At 45.7% G+C, this 24206-nt stretch overlaps 1 protein-coding gene across 3 annotated transcripts in view; it reads left to right on the top strand.

The window, feature by feature from the left end:
• Positions 1-24206, top strand: part of LOC138566062 (uncharacterized) — a 208994-nt gene that overhangs the window by 127189 nt on the left and 57599 nt on the right. For 2 of the 3 annotated variants that reach the window (XM_069643095.1, XM_069643094.1), the window contains exons 3-4: positions 13186-13335; positions 21854-22042. In XM_069643095.1, coding sequence (XP_069499196.1) covers positions 13186-13335; positions 21854-22042 — 339 coding nt within the window. The remainder of the gene's footprint in view (positions 1-13185; positions 13336-21853; positions 22043-24206) is intronic. The other variant, XM_069643096.1, reaches the window with a different exon arrangement.

Genomic DNA, 24206 nt, shown 5'->3' with positions numbered 1-24206 from the left:
GCTGTCCAAGCACTCTCTACAGAGGTACAGCAACTAAAACAAGAAAACCTCTCATTAAGACAGCAGGCAAACCGAGCAGCCCATAGTGCGGAGGTTCCGCCAGGTCCCCTCCCTTCGGGACGTTTTGACGTTAACCCACATATGGTCAAGGAATTCTTGGAGTCCTGTACCATTCAATTCGCATTCAAAACAGCCTTCTTCCCAACAGATAGGGATAAAGTGGGACACATGATAGCCCAAATGACGGGCGCAGCCCTAGCTTGGGCAACCCCTTTAGTGGTTAATAACAACCCAATTCTGGATTCTTATCCTGCCTTCTGTAATAGCATTAAAAGCATGTTTGGTAGGCAGGAAATAGTGATAGCCTCACAAGAACGTTTTATGGACCTAAAGCAAGGCAATCTCGACATCCTGAATTATGTTACCAAATTCAAACAGTATGCTTCAGACAACTCCTGGGCTGATGACACCTTAATCACAATCTTTAGACAAGATCTGTCCGAAGAGTTAAAAGACGAAGTGTCCCGCGTCCCACGCCCACAGAACATGGCTGAGTTCATTGCATTAGTCATGCAACTGGACTATCGACTACAAGAGAGAAATCGAGAAAAAAGAAAGGGCAAGAATCCTAGGTCATTATCGGACAACACCCCTATCGTGCATAAGACTACTTCCCCCAAAAACCGATGCAGCTAGGAACTACTTGAGGCCCTCTTTCAGTGGAAGAACGGGCTAGGAGAAAATCCCTAGGACTCTGCATGTATTGCGGGGCCAACAATCATACTGTCAAAGAATGCCCAATAGCTCCACTTAGAAAGACGGGAAACGCCAGTGCCGGGTCGTGAAGGGAACCACAGGGCCGGGTTTATTCCGTAATTCTAGTTCCCCCATTGGTGCTTCTTTCTCCTCTTAAGCTTCTTCCACAGACCGTTCCATGGTTGTGGTAGGAGTATCTTTGTCCTGGAAGAACATTCGTCTTGAAAACGTACCAGCTCTAATAGACTGCGGAGCAGCAGGACATTTCTTAGATGATATATGGGCAAAAAACCATAATATCCCACGGATAGTGAAAACACTTGCGATTCCAGTCGAGAGTGTGGACGGCAGTCCTCTTACTTCAGGCCCGATCACAGATCACGCCTCTCCTCTCTCAATGTCGATATCCAATCATTGTGAAACCATTGAATTGGACATCATACGAACGGCTCACTATCCTGTCATTTTGGGCCTTCCTTGGTTAAGACGACACAACCCATATATAAACTGGGCAGCGGGAACCCTCTTTTTAGGCTCCGAACATTGTGTCATCAGGTGCCAATGTCTCCAAGAAGGAAAGAGGGAGAAGGAGACCCAGAAGGTTCCTCATGAGTGCTTGACGACTTCTGTAAATGAAATTTCCATGTTGCCTCCTCAATATCAAAAATACCATCTTGTTTTTTCTGAAACGGAATATTCCGAACTACCTCCACACCGCAGAGATGACTGCGCCATCGATCTCATACCAGACAGCCCACTTCCCTTTGGTAGGATGTACATCTTATCAGCCAAAGAGAAAGAAGTACTGAGAGACTACCTGCATACCAACCTACAGAATGGTCTTATCACAACAGAGTCCCATTCCCCCGCAGCTGCCTCTCTTTTCTTTATCCCAAAAAAGAACACTACAGAACTCCGTCCTTGTATTGATTATAGGGGACTGAACAAAATCACTATACCAGACAAATACCCAATGCCCCTCATTCCGGATATTCTAGAGACAGTCCGGGGAGCTCGCATTTACACTAAACTAGACTTAAGAGGCGCGTATCATCTTATACGCATCAAAGCCCGCGACGAGTGGAAGACGGCATTCCGAACACCCTTCGGACATTATCAGTACCGGGTAATGCTCTTTGGGCTATCTAACGCGCCAGCTGTTTTTCAGCGATTCATGGACCACATCTTCGCCGACATAGCTTTGCACTACGTTATTGTCTACTTAGATGATATCCTAGTATTTTCTTCTACAACAGCAGATCACAATCTACACGTAGGCGAAGTATTGCGCCGGTTACAACAAAACCATTTATTCTGCAAGATTGAAACATGTGAATTCCACACAACTTCAGTAAACTATCTGGGCTACGTTCTCTCAAGTGAAGGCATTGCCGTGGACCCAACAAAGGTGGTAGTGATAAAGGAATGGCCAATCCCCAAATCGATCAAGGAAATCCAGAGATATTTGGGGTTTGCAAATTTTTATAGGAGATTTATTCCTCATTTTTCTTCATTAACTCAACCTTTAACTCACCTGCTCAAGAAGGGAATCCCGTTCCATTGGTCCTCACAGGCACAAGATTCCTTCGAGGAAATGAAGACTCTTTTTTCCCAAGCGCCCATTCTAGCCATGCCAGATCAACAAAGGAGATTTATTGTGGAATCAGACGCCTCACAACATGCATTAGGGGCAGTACTTCTTCAACCCGATGACCGAAACATTGAAAGACCTATTGCTTATCTGTCCACAACTTTGTCTCCAGCAGAACTCAATTATACTGTCTTAGAGAAAGAACTGTTAGCAATAAAGAGAGCATTTGAGGAATGGCGCCACCTCCTACTTGGTTCATCACATCCTATTGAAGTCAGAACAGATCACCACAATCTCCGTTGCCTTCAATACGTGCAGACATGTAATAGTCGACAAGCAAGATGGGCACATTTTTTTTCTCCTTTCAGAATCGAGTTTACATTTGTTTCAGGGAAGACGAATCTGAAGGTGGATGCCCTATCCAGAAGGGACCCATTACAGAAATCTCTATTTCAAAAGGAACTATTATTTCCAACAGCACTTATTGTGTCAGTCGTACAAGACTTTCTTACCCAAGTTCAGAGAGAAACCAAGAAACTAATAACCTCACAACCGGATCTCGCTCCACGCTTGAAGCTAACAAAGAGTAAAAATCTTCTGTTTAGAGATGAACAAATGTTTATCCCCAATGAAAAATTACAAACGGAGGTGCTACGGATGTGTCACGATTCGCAAGCCGCCGGTCATAGAGGGATCTATAACACATTTGAAGTAATACAGAGGTACTTTTGGTGGCCTAATCTGAAACAAGACATCTCAGAATACATCGCCTCCTGTCCTGTCTGTCTACAATCCAAAACCTCCAGAAAAGCCCCCTTCGGAGAAATGGTAAAGATGCCTCTCCCTACAAGACCCAGGGAAATTATCACCACGGACTTCGTGGTTGACCTTCCAGAACCCGAAGGATGTACCGCCATCATGGTTACAATTGACACATTAACAAAGATGGCGCACTTTGTTCCCCTTCCTGCGGTTTCCTCAGCTGCAGTAATGGCTAAGGTATTCCTTGAGCGCATTTTATCTTTACACGGATTGCCGGAGACCATTCTATCGGATCGAGGACCCCAATACACTTCTAAATATTGGAAAATCTTGTGTGAAACCTTAGGTATTTCCAGAGCCTTGAGATCAGGATATCACCTGCAAACCAACGGGCAAACGCAACATTTGAATCAAACCCTTGAAGGATATCTAAGATGTTACATCTCTTCCACCCAAGACAACTGGAAGGAACTGCTTCCTCTTGCGGAATTCACTTATAACAATTCTGCTCACTCTGTTCTTCATACCAGCCCTTTTTTTTGCACTTATGGGTTTCATCCCTCAGTTTTTCTCTACCAAGCGCCACAATCGTCCCTTTGTCCTAACATCGATGGATTGGTGGAAACCATCCGACAAGGACACATTGACGCTCAAACTGCACTGGAAGAAGCTCAGAACAGGAACAAGAAACAAGCTGACAAACACCGCACCCCTTCGCCGGACATTCGAAAAGGAGATTTGGTCTGGTTATCCAGCAAATTCCACCCTAGGAGATTGATTCCTTCCAAACTATCCCCCAGGTATTTCGGGCCATTCCCGGTGATCAAAAAAAGGGGATCCGCAGCCTACAGATTACGACTACCTGTCTCGTGGAATCGTATCCATCCTACATTTCATGTTTCTCAACTCAAACCAGATGTTTGCAGTTGTTTCCATACAACTCCTTCAGGGCCACCCCCTCCAATCATGACCAGTACTGGCCCCGAATATGAGGTATCAGGTATTTGTGATTCAAGATACAGAAGAGGGATCCTCCAATTTCTGGTGGATTGGAAGGGGCATTCTTCAGCGGACAGAACGTGGGAACCTGCCTCGGCAGTTCATGCCCCACATTTGATCCGTCGTTTCTATAGAAACCACCTGGGAAAACTGAGGTTTGCCTCCCTTAGGAGGGGGAATACTGTCACGAGTGCGACAAAGAACTGGTCTGTGTGGCACCGTTGGCGGCATGTTCACGAGGTACGAAGGTATCCTTCCAAGATGGCGTCAATTCCTTTGTGCGCTGGTCCAGTTCTTCGATCGGATCGAGAGGCCGTGACTCCTCCTCATCAGCACGGAAGAGTATTTCCGGCATCAACCCCAAAGGACCAGCGCGTTGCTACGACTATCGTGAGCCACGCTCCGTGAGTAACTAGGAATCATTTAGATAGCCCAGACCGCTCTACAAACCTCTTCTTTCCCACTCCCTTCTAATCTCTCTCTCTCGTTTCCCTATACAGTCTTCTCTTGGACGAATTCCCAGACCAGTCCCTCCCGGTTCCGGTCTCCTACTTAGATATCGCGGCATTTGCTCTCCAGTAAGTGATCCACGATTTCCCCAACTCTACCCTTCCTTTGAATCAGTGGTTAACCATTTTTCTTTCACTCCATATTAGCAAGGGCAAAATCCCTCCAGAACTACAGTACCCAGACTCCTCTTCCTCCATAGAAGTTACGTCTTCTCACGGAGGAAATTACAACCCTTTTCACAATAGGGTAGGTACTCCACATTTACATCCCATTCTCAGATCAGCCGTACCGTTCTATTCTTACCTTTATCTCGTATATTCACTGAACGTACTTCAGCATTCCAGTCACCCCTTCGCAGGCGACTGAACACCAACAACCTTTTGACCTACACCTGAAACCCATTAGAACTTCTCCCAAGGTACAGTGGCATTTCTTTCCCACTCCTACATTTTCCTTACCATAAACCCTGAACACTTACCCTTCTTAATTTGTATCTACAGCCAGAGGCAAAGACACGAACACTGACACCCTCGACGTATTAGTGCTTGCTGTAGCTGACTCTCGACGCTCGCTAGCCTCGACAGCCATCTTCTGGAAACCTCCACGATCCCCAGCTACCAGGGTTTTTTCCCCGACCAAGGGTTTCCCTGACACCTCGACTCCACGCCTGTTTCATTAGGCAGGGAGAGGGGGATTCAGGTATTTCCCTAATACCCACACTTCATTCGAAGACAAGGTAAGAGAGTCCACTGTTATTCTGATTGCCTGTACTTATCAAGACTACCTTTGCCTTGGATTATAAATCCATTGGGGTCATTACGACCCAGGCGGTAAGTACACCAACTTTACCACCATGGTGTAAACTACATTTACACCATGGTGGATGGCGGATTTACCGCCCCATTCCAAGGTGAGTGGGGCGGTAAATCCCCATTTCCCATTTACCCTTCCCCATTCCCATTTTTGCCCCATAGGGCATAATGGGAGTGGGGAAGGCGCTAATTACGGCACTGTAAATTACAGTGCCGTAATTAGCACCAAGGCGGGTTAGCGCCATGGATTTTAACGCCTGCTAAAAGCAGCCGTTAAAATTGGAATCAGGCGTTAAGGGCTAACAACGGCGTTAACCCTTAATGCCTGAGTTGTAATGAGGCCCCATCTGTTTTGTTGATTTTGGAGCTTGAGAAGATAACAGTATGGAGCTGAACGACATTTCATGATTAGTGAGTATCTCTTTTCAGTCATTGTTACCATTAGTTCTTTGCTGTTTACTTTGATTGAGTTATTTCTTAACTTATTTCGGGGGTGTTGGTTGTTGTGATTCGAGGCATGTGCACTTTCTTCATTGCAAGGATTCGAATTGTGCCACTCATCGTGGCCAAGTTGGTGTTTTTGCGAAGTACTGACATTTCTCAGTCTCATGGCAGTATTCTGATGGAAGACTTCGGAGTCATTCCTAGGTTCTATTTTCTGAAAATAGGCATCTAAGCACGATTTTATAGACATCTCAATACGTGCTTGCTCTTGTATCAGATCTCTAGAGGCTTGACTGGAATGATGTTGAGTCATATCTTCCGTAGACGCAACAGCGAAGTTAACCCGTCTCTCACCAGAAAGGCCACGGTTATATTCTGGGCATGATTTGTTTGTTATGGACTGTGATTTGCTCGGTTATGACTCACTAATCTCTACAATTAGTGCTTGTGTCTCCACTTGTTGAGTTGGTTTTGAAATGGCACCGTTGCTGATACACTGATGTTGGTCTGGTGTGGCAGTTCCATTTTGTTGTTGATGGTTCATATAAGCATCAAGCGCTTCGTATCGGGATGCGACTCGTTGTTCCGGTTGGAACTCCTTCCTCCTAACAAGTTGATCATGAATAAGATCTTGAATCACTTTTAGTGGAGGATGGTTTCGATGATCAAATTGGTCAGGTATGTGTTGTTCATGATGCATTTCAGGATGGCTGCAATTGGCAGAATTTGTTTTGGTGTCACACGATAAAACCTGCCTCTTGAACTGACACGTTGCGTGAGGGGTAGCACTGGCCATCTCTGTCCAATCTGGTTTAAAGGAAGACTCTCCAGTGTTGTCAGACTCTGTAGGTAGGCTGCAACTTCAGTCCTAATGTCTAGCCTACGCTGTTCCAGGAGAAAATTATCTGCGGAACTTATAGTGTGTCTGATGTTTTTCACGAGATGGTCAACAGACTTCTTTTCCTTGAAATTATATAATGGATTTGTTTCCACTGTTGATGGAGGAACAGGAAGCTCTTCATTCACACGCTGGTTGCCTTCGTTTAGAGCCTCTACTAAGTCATTTAACGGGAGATGCGTTAGCGTGTGATTATTTTGGGCTGTTGCTGAAATATGATCACACATGACTTCCTGATCATCTTTAGCAGATGCAAGCTGTACTGGCATTATTTGTGGCTTGATCACACGTGTCTTTGTCAAGGGTTGTGATTTTTTTGTTCCCAGTCTTGACTTGCGCAAGTTCACGGATAGCTTTTGTTTTTTGTTCAGATTATCTTTATTCTTGGAAAAGATGTCAAAGTGTTCTTCAACAGTATGTATCTGATCGGAGTCTGTTATATTTTCCTGAGAGGTTTGCTCAATGCTAATCCAGGAATTGTTGTTCTTCGAATGAATGTCTGCACATTTATCAAGTAGCATGTTCTGTGGTGAAACAGGTTTGATTACCTGTTCGATGAAAGGTAATGCAAACGGGATTTCCTCCATCGGTCGCGATCAGCAGGAGTGATGTTAGGAACAGGGTCGTCACTATTACGGTGGCTCTTCTGTTTGGATGCTAGTTCGATTGCTATCCAGTCTGAAATTCCCTGGATAAGCTCTGTTTGTTTGGTGAGCTTGATCTCTAGAGTTTCATACAATTTGAAGAGACTAGTGATAGTCATATTCACCGCTGCCAAAGTAATTTCCAACATGGTGGGGGGAGCGGGAGCAAAAGTTGGCTCATGTGACTCTTCTCGAGGAACCGTAGGTCGTCGACGAGTAGGATGCACAAAAGAAATGACTGGAGACCCTGATGAAGTCGAGCAATGAGCACTCGGCGTAGAGGCAGCGCAAGCATCTGAATTATTGGAGAGGTCATAATCGCCTGCATGCAATGAAATATCTGGGATGACATAGCTTTAATCTGGACTTTCATCCACTACTCCAGGCACAGGCGTATCCGCTGGAGGTAAGCGAACAAGTTGCCATGTGTTCCCCAACATTGCTTCATCCGAGACAGCAACAACTTTGTCTGAAGTTATTTTAGAATTGCTTGTTTCAGGAGCCTGTGTGGGCTGAGCAGAATTGCTCAGAGGCATAAATGGTGGTTTGTTAAAATTACACATAGGTAAATTTGCTATAGGAACTGACGGGAAGGTGTCTGGAAAGAATTTACGAATATCTCGGGTTGGAGTGAGTGAGGGACAGCGAGTAACATGTGTTAGAGTAATGACTTTACGAGACACTCGTGTTGCGCTGCAGCCATTAGGACCACCCCCACCCTTTGTGAGGAAAGTAATTCTACAGGCATATCAGACTTCAGGGAGTACAGGCGCTGCAACATCAAAATGAGTATAACAACAGTTTGCCGAACAAAGAAATACAAGCCTCGTAAGACTAAGCACACTTACGTATGAGTGATTGCAACGTCAAACAGTGTCAAACAAAACAAGCTGGAAGCCACCAGACCCCTAAACAGCTCAGCCGATATACGTTAAAAAGCAGCTGCGTGGAGTTCACAAAAGAGAAAAATAAAAATAAAAATAAAAAGGGGGAGGCAGAAATGGTACACGAGCACAACGCTGCGACGCCACAAAGCCACGACGCAGCGGCGAAGTGGCAAAGTGGTCCTTTCCGGTCCTTGTCTCGGTGCGCGCACGTTCCAAATTTCTCCTCTACACCAAAAAAGGGGGCATGACTCTAAAATAAGTAAATATATATGTTATTTAGGGCTCTCTTTAAGTCCACTATATATATAATTAACAGGGTTATGTTCTTGATAGAAGTTCACCTTGAAACAACAGCAAATAAGTACAAGTGAAAAACGCTTGAGGGGAAGTCAGGAGCAATGGAGCAGATGTCTGTGGCAAAGTGGTCCTTTCCGGTCCTTGACTCGGTGCGTGCGCGCTGGTGCGCGCACGTTCCAAATTTATCCTCTATGCTGAAAAAGGGGGCGTGGCCAAGTAATGACTCTTGAAACAACAGCAAATAAGTCCAAGTGAAAAACACTCGAGGAGAAGTCAGGAGCAACGGAGCAGACGTCTGTGGCAAAGTGGTCCTTTCCGGTCCTTGCCTGCTCATGCCCCGTGTCTCGGTTTAACATAAGTAAATCTCTACTTCACATAAGCTGAAGCCAAGCTTTAGCTCTCAATTCCCCAGTGGGGTTAGGCTTTCCCCCATGTTTGGAACGACCTCCCCAAGGGACACATCGGATGTTGATGTCCCCCACCAATATAATATGTGGGTTATTCCACTCAAGCCTTACTTCATCAATCACCTTCATCACTACCCCAATAAAGGCATCACATACTATTTTTGCAGGTTTCCAATATAAATTCATTAAAACTGTTGTCAAGGAAGTCTCCTGATCCACTAGCAGCCCTTTTATTACGAGTACTTGGACCCATGGATTAGGAATCCAATGCCTCAGAACTTGATATATGATATGATATGATATGGCATTTATAATGTGCCTATACACAAGTGTTTCAACTTCCACTGAAAAGGACTTTTTAATAAGGATAAGCAGGCCCGAAGATGGTCTTCCCTTAACACCTTTTAGGGCAGGGTTTAAAAAAGAGATGTTACTTTTACAACCATGTTTCCTTTAACAGAAGTACATCATATTGAAGCCAGTCCGTCACATCATCATTCATAAGGTGGACAAATCCCCTAGTACATAAGATCCAATAAAGAGTTGGCTCTTGTCATAATTCTTTTCACGCTAATGATCCATAGACTGATTAAATGCAGTACGGATCCAAGATCAATCTTCATCTATGGATACGTGCTCGGGGGAAGAATTATCAAATTCAACAGATCTTGGTTCCCTGGCCTTCCTAGAGAAGGTGATTTTCAGGGGCTGATCAGGTTTATTTGCAAAGTTTTATTAGCAAATGCCGTTGGATGTCTACTCTCAACCTTCTCAGATTTTTGGAGCCTTGGCTGCTCATGACAGTTATCATTGAGTCTCCCAGTTCTATTCTTTTGCTTACACAAAGTCTCAGGCCCCAAGAAGTCTGGGCCCGAACTTGAGTGAGATCAAAATTTAGAGACAGAGTGCGTGGGCCTCCGCCCATATCTTTCCTTGATCGATTCCGATCTTACATGCAGTCTCACTCTGTCTGATATGGATCATCAGTGAACTCCACAATAGAAATATCCCTTGAAGAGATTGAGCGAGGCGCCGGTATGTGATGTAAAAGGATCATCACATTTGCTCTGTTCAGTATAAGGCCATCATTTACCCGAGTTAAGCACTCTAGAGAGAGCATCAAGGTCCAATTCTTTCCCGTTTCTTTTGTGAAAGCCTCTTTTACCAAGTGAGGCTTGTTAACGGTATCAGCTAATAAAACAGTGGCAAAAATGTTGCTGGTAAAAGAAATTGACCCGGTAAAGGTGTACCCCATTATACCATTTAAGGGGAGCAGGGGTTGCGGGGGTGTCCCCCGCTCCTCTTAAATGGTATAATGGGTATGGGGGTTGCGGGGTGTCCCCTGCATCCTTTACATGATTGTGGCGGCAAAACCGCAGCATTTTTGCCGTGATATTTTGTATACACAGCCATTTTTGCAGCAATTTTAAGACATGGAACCTTGTTAACATCAGACGTGGTGAAACTGGGGAATTATTGGCTTTCGTCGTAAAGGGAACACAAGACTTGGTGGAGGCCTGAATCTGTTCCGTCCGACGGCGGCGATCCGCCAAGGTCATAAATCTCCTCTTACCAAAATCGACCAAATGGGGTTTTTACTTTAGAACAGACCACAAAACAGCTGAAGAGAGCTCAGACAGCTATTCTTGTATTTGGGCCTCAATTTGCTGCTGATTTCAGTTGAGAGTCTCCTCAGAAGATTCAATAGAATATGTAGAGGGGTCCATAATGGAAGCTGCCTCACTGCCGTCCCTATCCTGACCACCGGAAGGGAACACTTCACTTTTAGAATTGACCAAGCCACCACTCAGGGGCCTGTATAGGCATAGGCTCAAGATCTTCTCTTTGTGTATCCCCCTCTTCTCTTGTTAGTTAATGGTTTACTGCAGGGATTTCAGATTGCGTAAGAAGGCTCTGGAAGAGTTAGATTTAGCTTTCTTTCGTTGAGGCAGGTTCTTTGATTTTTTTTGCCTGCATTAATATACATGATCTTGTAGGTTTCGGCTTCTTTTCAAAGATGGAATCATATCATTTGATTCCAAAATGTCATTAATACCAGGTAACGATGGAGGAATTGTGGGGGGCAAAGCATCAGTCAAAATTTCAGGATCCACCCAGCTGACAGGAGGGCCACAAAAGAATCCTGTGCCTCTGCAGGGGAGTTAGCGATAGCTATCGAGTACCCTGGGATCAATCCCTGTTCCGCAGATTCACCCAGGGAGACCACCAGAGGAATCGGGTCTTGTAAGTCTGTAGAGGCAGAGTTAGCCGGAAGTTGTCTGGTAGTGCTCTGGGCCTTACTATTAGCTAAAAGATGTTGCTGCATAGGTTCAACCCAGCCACACTGGCACTTCAAGCATCGCCTCTCCCGAATAACCCCACAATGCCTGACCCATTTTTGGGTGTCTAGAATTGCTTCCATCATTGCAGTCTTATCGGATTTTTCTGCTCTTGCCATGTCACTTAATCTCATTTGCCACTTATTAGCCTGTTCCGCTTCGTAGTCCACCTTAGATTGAACCTTAGCCGCAGGCGCTTCCAAAAAGGTCAATTTGGAGTGGACCATAGCCAGCAGAGTTGCTTGGTCCTTGAAGTCCTCATTAATAGCTTCATACAACTTAATGTAGGGAGTCAATGAAATGGAAAGGGCTGACATGATTGTAGCTTGAATTTGCTGCACCAATAAATTCTGCCAATAAGACCTTTAGGAGTGAATGTCGAGGGTAAAGGCAGAATCATTCGGGGAAGAGCCCCTGGAATCCAAGGCCGAGGAGTTACCCTTTTGGGTCCCCCCACAACTTTCTCTGCCTGAGTGGTGCTACCATCATTGATTCCCTGCTGCACCAGCAGTTTCCCGGATTGCAACTGTGAAGGACTCGATGGATCAAATGCCCCCTAAGAGGTTGAGGAAGCCAGTTCTTTCAGAAGTTCAGACATTTGGGCTGGGCAGTTATGTGTTTTCCAATTAGCCTTGTTGTTCAGAGAGGCTTGAATGAGGGCAATATCCTGTGATAAGCGCAGTGCCAGCAAGGAGCTTTATCGAGCTTACTGGTGTTACTGGTGTTCCCTCCCCAAAGTTCAATAAGTATTTCTCCTTTGCGTCGTTCCTAGAATCAGATCTAGGCTCTGCAGGGAATGGTGATTCCTTCGCCGTTATCTGAGCCTGAAGGACTTCCTCCAATGAGACAGATCAAATCACCACTTCCCCCGCTCACTTGAACTGCAGTCAACTTCTTTACTCTGCTTACTCTGCTGTGCTCCGCGCTTCTCTTGGGTTTTTAACCCTTCCTTGTCCGCTGGTAGACAGAAAGAACAGATTGTAACACAAGTCTGCAGCACAGCACAGCACAGCTCCTCGCAGTCAACTGCTTTACTCGGCTTACTACATCATAAGAGTGCTTTTGAAGCATTCAGGCACTGTGTATACATTTAATTCTGGGCAACGGAAAGTATCTTTATTGCAGGATGCCATGACCAGGTTCAGGGTGGTTTTATTACATGTGCCATGGCTCTGTAGTTTTCACAAAACATACATGAATAAGGTTACAAACTTGACTGGTTGATAGGCACAATACCAGTCTCTTTTCTCGACGGCATCAGGATGCACAGCCATGCGACTAAGAGCGCATTCCAGAGGCTGCCAGAAAGACCCACCCTCCACATTATCCAAGCGCGAGTCTATGGAGGAGACATTATGAGGGACATACCAAGTAGAAAAAAACGAACATTTTTCACCGAAATGGCCAAGGTGGTGGAGGCAAAACCAGCAATGTCTGGGAGATGAGCAGGGGAACAATAACGTGGGACGTATGCTTCAAAAACATGTAGAATTTGGGTAGATTCGATGGCTCAATAGCATGCTTGCCATCACCTTTTATGTCTATGGTAGGTTTTTTTTAAATTTTATTTTGTTTTATTGTATTTAGTTCATTTAGAACTTTTACAATTTCCTTTACTCATAATACAATTAACCAACGATTACATAATCACTTCATTTCATGGATATACTTGTACATCAGAAAATAAAAAAAATAAAAAATGTTTTGTTTTGTTAAAGGTTCTTATAGCGCGCACTGTCTGCGCGGTCTCTATGATGATTTATGTTACTCATATGTGCTGTAAATACCAGGCATGCTTACGTGTTGACCATGGAATTCTCCTTCTTTTCCTTACTGAAGACAATGGGACAGATCGATGTCATGCAGCCCTTCCCAGACGCCACCGGATCAGCCTCTCCCCCTGACCCCTGTAGTGGATGTTGCAGCACTAATGGAGACTCCAGCCCTGCAGCCGGGGGAAGCATTCACCAGGGAGCACCTTCCGGCCAAGTAAGGAGAGCGCGCTCATCTTCATATAATATAGAAGACTTTTGGGGGGACGCTTGATCCACACACACCCCTTGTCCATCTAAAACTACAGCACCGTGGGTGCAGAGGGGAACAGACAACAGAAATCTGAGGTTTGGTAATAATGAGCCTGTGTGAAAAGTGCATACTTTGCTGGTCAGTCTGGCAGCCACACATAAACCACGGGCAACTGGCGTCTTTTACATTGTTGTTAGGGGAGGGGGCGGGAGAAAAGTGTTGATGTATTTTGTGCCCACACGCATTCTCACTCGTTGATGATTTCCTTACTTTAGACAGTATCGCGTGTGCATTTAATTTGCATTGTGTAATATGAATCCTATTCAGATAAAATAAACGTATGAGATATTAGCGCCCTACTTGGGTGTCTCGGCCAATCAGATTTCTCACAATATGGGTTTTATCTGTTGGTACACCCCCAGATTATGAAAGAAATAATGCCCACAACCTCCTATACACCCTGAAGGCCTCCCACTCTCCGTTTTGTAAAACCTTTTTCCTGCCTGTCTTCTTTCCATTGCTCCAAAGTATTTGGTGCTATCATGGAAATTGAAAGAGGGCTCCTTTGGTTTTGAAAGGGTGCTCTGTCTTTTGTTTGCAGCAGCTAGATTTTACATTTTGTAGAACCCGTTCGAGCTCTAAGAGTATCTGTTCAACGGGCAAACAAGTTTTTCAAAAATATGCCACCACGTCACTGTCTATACCATGGATATTTAGCATGGGGGGGGAGGGGGACTAATGCCCCAGGTACACAGGATGTGTAGGCTGTACCAGGTAGTAATGATGCCACAGTCCTCACAAAAGGCCTTCATTTTGCTTTACCCATCTACATTGGGCTCTTTGGCTCAATCACTAAATTATTGTACAATGTATCTAAGGCGCCATAGACTGTAATTTTGACTGGCATATGGGTCAATAAACAAACTGTCGGGACTTCCTATCGCGAGATCTCGCGAGATCTCGTGCTCGAGAAGCGCGAAGCAGCGGCTTCACGGCAGAAGCTGGCGGGAGAGCGCAGTGTGAGGACTGCCCCCGCGCTCCTCCTGAAGTAGGACCCAGCAGGCTCCCAGGCCTGCACATCCAGCACACACAACCAGAGCACAACGCCATTGCTGAGGACAGCCTCCTGGGGGCTCTGGTGTGAATGGTGTGCCTCATCCCAAGGGACTTGCAAGTAGCAGTGAAGCAGCTACTGGGATAAGGACCATCAGACTGTGAGTACAGTTATGCCCCTGCCCTTGGACACTATACTCCCAAGTTAATCACGTTACCTCCAGTGTCCAATAAATACCACAGTTACCTCATACATTCATTCATTCATCCTGTCTTCATTAAGGCTACCACATAACTGGCGACGAGGAACCAGAACCCAGTGCGACCACCATGCAAGGTGCCACGCCCCCCGCGTTCCTCCCCTCCCCCGGGACCCAGGCGATATCGTGGCAGCAGTGGGAACCGCTTTTTTCCACATACCTAGAAGCGATGGGCGGAATGGAATATGCACCAGCCAGGAAGAAAGCAATGCTGTTAAACCCAATGGGGGTTGATGGGCAGCGCATATTTTCAGGACTAAAGGCCATGCCAGAGGCTGGCGAAGACGATGATGTATACCTGGAGGCAATTCACCACATCGTAAAGAGGTTCACCAACAAAGAAAATGTGGTGTTGCACAGACTGAGGTTTTACACCCGCAAGCAGGAGGGCAACAAACCAGTCGACGACTATATTACCCGAATGAGGGAATTAGCATCCATAGTGGATTTGGCGACCATACAGAACAAGTCATCTGCGACATGCTAGTGGTACACACCAATTCCAGAAAAGTGCAGGATAAATCCATCCAGGAGAAGGAAGTGGACCTCGACAAAGCCATCCAAATAGCCAGAGCCGAAGAGGAAACCACTAGCAGGAGCAAAGAGATCAGGAGTTCGTCGCCGGTACCCGACATATCGGCGCTGCAATGGAGAGGGCGCAGAGAAAAACAGCCACGCGACAACCCCAGAGACAAAGGTCCCAGATAAAGATATGCACCGAAGTGCTATAGATGTGCCAGCACCAAACACATGGCCAGTGATCTCGAATGCCCCGCCAGCATCAAAGAGTGTTCAAAATGTCGACGCTTCGGTCACGTGGCCCAGGCCTGCACGTGGAAGGGAAAAGCCATCACCCGCATTGACGGCGACAAAGAGTCGAGTGAAGACGACGAGCTACACGACAGACCCATGTTCATAATGGTCAACACCCACCAAGCCAGGAGACAAAAGCCTCACTGCACAATAAAAGTGGACGGCATGCAGACACGAGTCATGGCCGACTCAGGTTCGGATCTCACCATACTGCAAATTAACATCTACAAAGAGATGATGGGGAAAGACAAAGTTGAAATCAGAACCACCAGACAAAAGCCAACGGTCTTCGGAGGTGCCACCGTGGATCTACTCGGCTACATTAAAGCAAAGATTGAGTTCAAAGGCAGGCTCACCACGACAAAATTCTACTTTGCTTCTCAAGGCCCCGCCGTACTAGGGTGGGACGATCAACACAGGTTCAGCATTAGGCTAGACTCCAGCACACCAGAACAGGTGCTAGCGGTCTCTTCAGCAGGAGCGCCGAGTTCGAAAGAAGCCTTCCCTGGCCAGTTCTCCGAAACTCCAGGAAAAATCAAGAACTATGTCCACAAGATCCGCCTCAAACCCAACGCAGTGCCTGTAAAGCACATGGTCAGGTCTGTACCTGCCACTGCGAGACCTGCGCTGGAAGCCCACCTCCAGAGGATGGTCGAAGAGGGCACCATTGAAATGGTAGAGTCCTCAGAATGGTTGAGCCCAGTAGTACTCATTAAAAAGAAGTCTTCAAATGACCTCAGAGTCTGCATTGACCTCAGAAACCTCAACGTAGAGGTTGTCACCGACAGCTTCCCGCTCCACAGCATCAGTGAGATAGTGCTCATGATGAAAGAAGCAACGATGTTCTCGAAGCTGGACATGCGTGACGCATACCACCAAATCAGCTTGAACAAATCCTCGCGTCCACTCACGGCGTTCATTACCCTGTTCGGCACATTCCAGTATACCAGAATGCCGTTCGGCTTGTCCTCAGCGGCGTCCGCGTTCCAGAGGATGATGAGTTCTCTGCTGAAAGGAACCGCAAATGTCTCCTACTTCCAGGAGGACATACTCGTATATGCAAAGAACTCAGAGACCCACGACAAAGCACTCGTTATAGTACTTAGCAGACTTGCGCCTCGAGAAATGCGCTTTTGGCGTAGGGGAAGTCAAATACGTCGGCTTTCGCATTTCGAAGGAGGGAGTGAGCCCCAAAAAGAACCTCTTAGAAGCCATAACCGGCACCCCGGCCCCGATGTCCAAAGACGAACTCCGGTCCTTTCTGGGCCTTGCGGAATACTACACAAAATTTGTCCCGAGATTTTCAGAAACCACGTCCCCCATGAGGGAACTCCTGAAGAAAGTGGCGAGCTACGCATGGAGGTCCCAGCAGAACAAAGTATTCAAGGAGATCAAAAGAAGGATCCTCCATGCACCCTGTTTAAAACCCTTCAACCCAGAATGGGAAACATGCATCACGACCGACCATAACCCAAAAAAAGGGTGACACAGAGAACATTGTAGCATTCGCCTCAAAGGCTCTGTCTGCATCAGAGAAGAACTACTCCACAGTAGAGAAGGAAATGCTAGCGTGTGCCTGGGCCGCAGAATACTTCGGGTCGTATGTCTGGGGTACAAAATTCCGATTGGTCACCGACCACAAACCCCTCATACACATGCTAAGCCCAGGAGGCACAAAGACTGCCACACCGAGACTGGCCAGAATCGCTGCCAAGCTCCAAGAATACACCTATGAGATAGCCCACATCGCAGGCTGGAAGAACGCCCAAGCAGATTACATGTCTAGACTCCTGAACCAAAATGCCCCAGGAACCACATTCCTCGAGGACGAATGCGTAGTGGCCTCCATAGGCGACCTCAAGAACGGCGACTTATGGAACTAAGCGAGCGCCACTGGCAAGATGAATACGAGCAGGACGAAGCCCTCCGCCACGTAGCAGAGTGGGCCTGCGAAGGATGGCCCAACGAAAGAGCAGTCCCCGAAGGGCTACGCCCCTACTGGAAAGTGGGCGACGAAATTACGACCATGAACGGCCTCATTCTGCGAGGAGACCATGTGCTTCCCCCAGAGACATCCGGAAAGTCATTCTATGCCCGGCCCATTCGGGCCACCTAGGTAGCAACATGACGAGGCGTAGAGCAACTTATAATTATCATTGTTATAATTATAATTGGTAATGTATAACGCGCTTAATACCCAGAGGTTTCTAAGCACGGGCACAGGGATTGAACCTGTGTTACTCCGCGTCGTCTTGCTTCCAAGGAAAGTGCATTGCCCCTGAGCTATCCTCCTGGTGTAGACATTGGAATGACCAGGGCCTCCTGCGGAGTGTATGGCTGCAATGCATTTGATTCAAAAGAGCGCCGGCTGGAAGAATCCTCCATATTAAGCCAACGTTTAGCTCAACACACTTGTGTAGATAGATGATAAAGCTTCCTTGAGGGAAGCACAAGGTTTCCATTGGGTTTTTTCGCTTGTAGAATGGATTTATTGATATGAGCCTTTTTCCCCCGCCGTATCAATTTCATTAGCTGTTTGTCAAAATCATTGAACATGGATGCCGTGGGAGCTGATGGGATCATTCAAGCCACGTATGTGAGTTTGGGCATGGAATTAATTTTGACTGCGTTTATTCTACCCGTGTGTGAAAGTGATAGCAAATTCCATTCGTCCATGTCGAGTTTGATTTTAGAGAGGACAGGGGATAGTTCAAAGCTATTAGATAAGTCACTTGAGAATACCAAGGTATTCAATTTATCTGTTGTGAAGTCTAAATGGAGCAACTCCCCAGGGTCCCATGGGATGTCGGAGCGTAAGGGCATGACTTTTGACTTCTCCAAGTTCGCAATATATCCAGTTATAGGCCCATATTCTTGCAGGATTACCTGAATGCGTGGGAGGGAGGTGGATCTCCGGCTAATGTACAAAAGAAGGTTGACTGCATAAAGTGAAACACAACGTTCCTTGTCACCCCTGAGTATGCCAGACCAGTCGATGTCTCCTCTTAGTTTATGGACTAGTGGCTCAATCGCTAAGGCATACAATAAAGAGGGCAGGGGACAACCCTGTCTAGTCCCTGCGTAAAGGGAGAAGGTTTCAGATGTGCAGCCGAGGGGTTGTCATATAATAGTTTAATAAATTGGAGAATTTGCCCTGTAAAACCAAATTTTTCTAGTACTGCAAACATGTAATCCCACCTCAACTTGTCAAAAGTCTTTTCGGCGTCCAGTGAGAGGATTACATCATCGGGTCATGCCTTGTGTGAGATTATGTAGAGAAGCCGTCCTACATTGTGAGTGGAATACTGATGTACGATAAACCCTGTTTGGTCACGGTGTATGAGCCGGGACAATAGCCTCTCTATACGCCTGGCCAGGCACTTTGCAAGAATGTTTGCGTCCGAATGTATTAATGATATCAGCCGATATGACCTACAATCCGATGGGTCTTGACCCTTCTTGTGAAAACACCCCAATGTAGGCTGTCAGCATGGAAACTGGGAGGTGCCCCCTATTAACAGCCTCGGAAAATACCCTCTCCAGTGTCTGCGGCAACAACCACTCAATAGCTTATAAAGGGCCAATGGTAAGCCATCTGGGCCAACTGCCTTTCCAGTGGCCAGTCAATTGGTGGCGTTATTTATTTCGCCCTTCGTAATAGGAGCATTCAGGTTCTCTAAATCAGAGGGTAGAATTATAGGTAGCTGCATAGCCCACAATAAAGTGTGAACTTGGGCAATATTTGTATTTGGGGGAGCCGCATATAGCATTTTGCATAATTCTGTGAATCAGTGATTAATAAGCCTGTCGTAGAACAGCAAGGAGACAATTTTGTCTTTAATCGAGTCAATTCATTGCGAGTGCCATCATATGTGATGGCCTATCGCCATCGTTATAGAACATATGAGTCCACCGGGTGAATGCTTTCTGTGCACATACCATAGTAATTGTATTGTTTATTTATTTATAGAGCGCACCGTGCCGTTAGGCAACAGGGCGCTTGAGAATAGCTTAAGTTACAGATACATAAATATCTTACATTTCTTATGTTACAGTTACAGGTTAATGTTGCATGAGTATCTTACATTTCTTATGTTACAGTTGCAGGCATATTAGGATAAATGTACAGTTAATGGTGACTGTTGGGGATAAGAGGATGTCATAGGGAAAAGGGAGAGGTGTCAAGGAGACCGGTCGTTCAGAGGAGAGGAGTCAGCAGTCGTTGGTTTGTAACCAAAGTTTAACATTGTGTAATATGTGTAATTTCTGAGCAGAGTTTCACAATCTGAGCATACACCCTAGGGTCGCAGGCTATTTTATGTGTCTGTTCACCGCTGCCCAAATCCATGGTTAACTGTACTTTGCGGAACGCCTCTGCCTTCCGTTTATGAGCCCAACTTGATATGCACTGCCCACCCAGGTAGGCTTTGTATGCATTCCTACATCTGTGGGCCCCATAAACCCCTGTCAGATTGTCCTGCCAGAAAAAAATGGTGTCCTGTATGAATGTTCTACCATATCTGTATGCTTGAGAACCGTCAAGTTCAGCCACCAGGAAGGGGCATGTTGGACTTCGACTGGGAGAGAGATTTTCAAATCTACAGGTGCATGATCTGAGAAGAGTATCGGAAGGATGTCACATTTGTCAACCATGTTCACGCTGCTGGACGTGAGAAGCCAGTAGCCAAGTCTTGAGTAGCTATGGTGAAGGTCAGAGTAAACGGTGCAGCCCCGTGTTCCCCCATGTTTATGATGCCAGACATCGGTCAGTTGAAGCTCAGACATCAAGGCGCGCAGGGTCGAGCTTTTCTTTGGAGTGTGTGTCGTTGCGTGACCTTACCTCGTCTATCTAGGCAACGTTAAGATCCCCACCACAATCGACAACTGACTCATAAATGAGGTACATGTTGTAAAGGTATGCGTAAAGAAGCCAGGAAAGTCGGTAGTAGGAGCATATTTATTGATGAGCGGAGTCTGTTGATGATAGAGACTCCCATGTAGCAGGACAAAGCGGCCCTCTTTGCCAGTTAGGATGTCCAGAACTATGCGAGGTGTGCGCTTATGAATTCTAATTGATAGACCACGTTTCCGATGGTAAAGTGAATGCACTGCTCCCCCGATCCACCCTCTGGCAAGCTTGGCTGATTCGGCAGCGTCTAAATGCGTCTCCTGCAGTAGAACCATGTCCCCTTGAAGATCCCTCACATAGTTAAGCAACCTGCACCTTTTGGTGGGATGATCCAACCACTGGCGCTGAGTGCCTTTCTAAAAGTAGCTGGAACATACCTTGCCTATTTTTTGTTGTTGTTTAATATTGAAATTCCAAACTTAAAAACACTGTGAGTCAGTGAAGCCCAACAAAACATTGAAGTGCAACAACATAGAGTAAGGAACATGAGTGCCTTGAATAGGACACAGCTGGTCCTGTGCCTAATCTTTGGTCCAGGAAGCACTGCATATATTTAAGTGGTGAATATCCCTGGCAAAGTCTGTATTGTCATCTAACCATTTATACTCTATCCTATGTACTTATTCGCCCCAGTTAATATCCTGCCTCACTTTTTGGCCCATCTGGCACCTTGCCCTTTGGGCATATTGGATTTTAAGGCACCACGCTCGCAGGAATCCTGCGACTACTGTAAGTAAGTACGTGTTTCGTGTCCAAACACTGTTTCCTAAAACATATACATGCATATCTCCGCTGTAAACTACTCTATAGCCTTTTGCCTGCACACTGAGCCCTGAGAGGACCATACCACCCTACATAGGAGCAGGTGGTTCTTACCGCCTGCATTACCAATTTATACTTAAGAGACTGCTGGGGTGCACCAGGCGCGATACGCAGGTCACCTGTACTCAAAGCTTTGTTGACGTGATCCCCACGGGCGGTGGTTGCCTTTCGCAAACCTTACATGAACCAACACAAATGCCAAGTCTTTCCCAATAGGGAACAGCATCAAGCTCCAATAGTTCTTCTGGGGCTAACTTTAATTTTGCAATTCACCTGTGCAATGCACTAAAGTGGCAAAGATTTGCAGTGGTAGCTGATGTTCTCTGAATAGGCTTAATTTTCCAAACCCATAATCCGCAACTAGGCTAGTTGACCATCACTGACTGTATAAAACACAGGGCATTTTATGGTTGGCCTGGGCTCATGCAACGTCATTTGTTCCCATGGCAGTTCCTTTGTACTGGTTATTGGTTACTTGTAAGGCACTTAATCAAATTGCATACTTTCATGTTGGTCAGGAGTTGACTGACACAGCCTTCAGACAGTATGGGAGGCACGTGGCTTATGTTAAACCAAAGGGTGGCTCTACCAACCCTACTCCAGTGCAATCTGTCTTTCCTCTTAGGTTGTGAGTCCCACCCACATGAGCATGAAGGAAGAGCCTGGATTTGGAGTGATGGATGTAGATGGACTGGAAAGCATGGCCAACTCCACCAATGATCGCTGCCTGGGCTGCTGTGACGTCGCTGATGAGATGTTTACACTGTCGCACGATGGGATGAGAACAGAAGGAGGTGCTGGGGACCCGTCCACTGTGAGTGAAGAGGCAGTGCCCTCGTAAGCACTTTTGGGGCCCTGGCCACGGACATCTTTGGGGCCCCCTTCCACCGATCCAAAGGAATTAAGTGATCAAGAATATCTGCCCCCCCTCCCCCAATCACATCCCATAGGTTAATATCCTGCCTCAAAGCATTAAAAATAAGGATCTTTACTCCCTTTATGTCCCCTTACCCTCTTCATTATTGCTCTAATCAGAACGGTAACTAAGTACCATTTGAAGGCAAACAAAGAGGTTACTTCTGTTCTACCATAGATTCACAAGACTTTTTATCAATAGAATCAAGGAAGGTATGCAGCCTGTAGTATTAATGCAGGACTGTACGATAAAGGTATATGTAACCCAGACTAGACAGAGAACTCACATTTACTGCCTCACAGAACGCAATCGTGCTCAAGCATGGATAGAGGAGACCAATTGGTAGGAAGGAGAAAGCTACACATACCATAACATGGATAGTGGATGCAGATTAGAAGCTACAGGTGTTTGTATCCGGACAGACTGAGATTGTAAGTGGGACATGGTTTTCAAATAGTGTTGCCATTGGAGATCAAAAGAATTAAGGGCCTGTGGTGTGCAGTATATCAATGCCCACTATTATAGTGGCATCAACACTATAGCCAGTGAAAGCATGAGTGAGGCTATTTGAACATCATACCCTGAGAAGGAAATCACTCTGAAGGGCTTACAATTTTGAAAGGTTTAGGGACTGGCAATTTCGAGATTAAATAAGATGCCCAGCATTACACACACTGGTTAAGGGGTAAATCTGTGATTTGTGCCAACGCTGCAATTTCTGCATTTGAACACTTTCATTGCCAGTTCTCACCATGAACTAAAATAATCTCATTTTATAAAACTGACTTGGAAAGTACACCAATCACATTACCAAACATGACCATTTTTAATAACAAAATATTATAGAAGTGTGTAACACAGAATGATTCTAGCTTCAGTCTCTCCATCATCAAGAGAAGTATCTAAGTACCAGCATACCAACCAGTGTGATTTAACAGATTTAATGTGGGTTGTTCTTTTTGTATTTTAAAGCTTTACATAGTTTCAAAACACTGGCTTGTGCAATTGTCATTTATAAACGTGCACAAATACCTTTGACATGTACAAAAATGCAAAGTCCTTTTTTGTGTCAAACGAGCAGACTTTAAGATACGCTTGCACGAGTCCTGCACCATCTGGTCTGCTTCCTTTTGTCTACCCTACCCCCCCCCCCTCCTACCCCCCACTCAAATAGCCTACATAAGAAGAAAGATCAAGTAATGGGCTATATGATGCCACCAGCACTCGAGGAGGCAAACTTCACAGATGACAGTACAGTAATGTACAAGATACTAGATGATTTGACCAGGATCACTGTATTGTCTGCTGGCAAAGCCAGGATACAAGCATGAATTATTTGGTTCCAAATTTGGATACTTATTTATCTCTTGGAATAACAGTTTATGGTCATCGTTGGAGGTGATTGCCTAGGTTTTACAACACCCCATCTGAACAAACCAATTTTTAGACTTTTACCATAAAGATGACATGCTTGTTTTTATAGCAACCCCTATCTGGTGCAGGTGCATTGCTGATAATAGCACCTGTCGTGCTGCAAGACCAAGTACATATGCAGGCAGGTTTATAAACTTCAGACATAGGAAAGGCTCAGTCAGCCTTACAGGAATGTGCTATTCTAATCTTGCATAGGAACACATATCTCTGCAATTAGTGCCTAACACACTGAGCTAACTCATGAACCATTGTGGCACTCAATTTAACAATATGCATTTCAAATGTGGCTATTGCATATGATCAACATAATTCTCACAGGAAGGATAGAATACTACAGGAGTTGTGCCGCAAGAAACACACAAACTATATATACCACAGTGAACACAGAAAGCATTACATGATGAATTGCTTGAGGCAGAATGTACTTTGCAAATCAGACAGGCAATAGGTTTAGAGCCTCAGCACCATGCAATACAATATCCTGATGTGTGCTATTTAAGTCTGGTGAACAAAGGAATCTTACTTCTTTAGATCAGGCAGCATTGTGGGGCCCCCTCCAAGGTGGGGGCCCTGGGCAAGTGCCCCTTTTTCCCTCCCATAAAAACCTCTCTGAGAAGAAGAAGCACAC

Source organism: Ambystoma mexicanum, chromosome 2p (genome assembly GCF_040938575.1).
Source record: "Ambystoma mexicanum isolate Mex_15411 chromosome 2p, UKY_AmexF1_1, whole genome shotgun sequence".
NCBI lineage: Eukaryota > Metazoa > Chordata > Amphibia > Caudata > Ambystomatidae > Ambystoma > Ambystoma mexicanum.
Note: the sequence above shows the minus strand (reverse complement) of the source record. Positions and strands in the feature narration are given on the sequence as shown.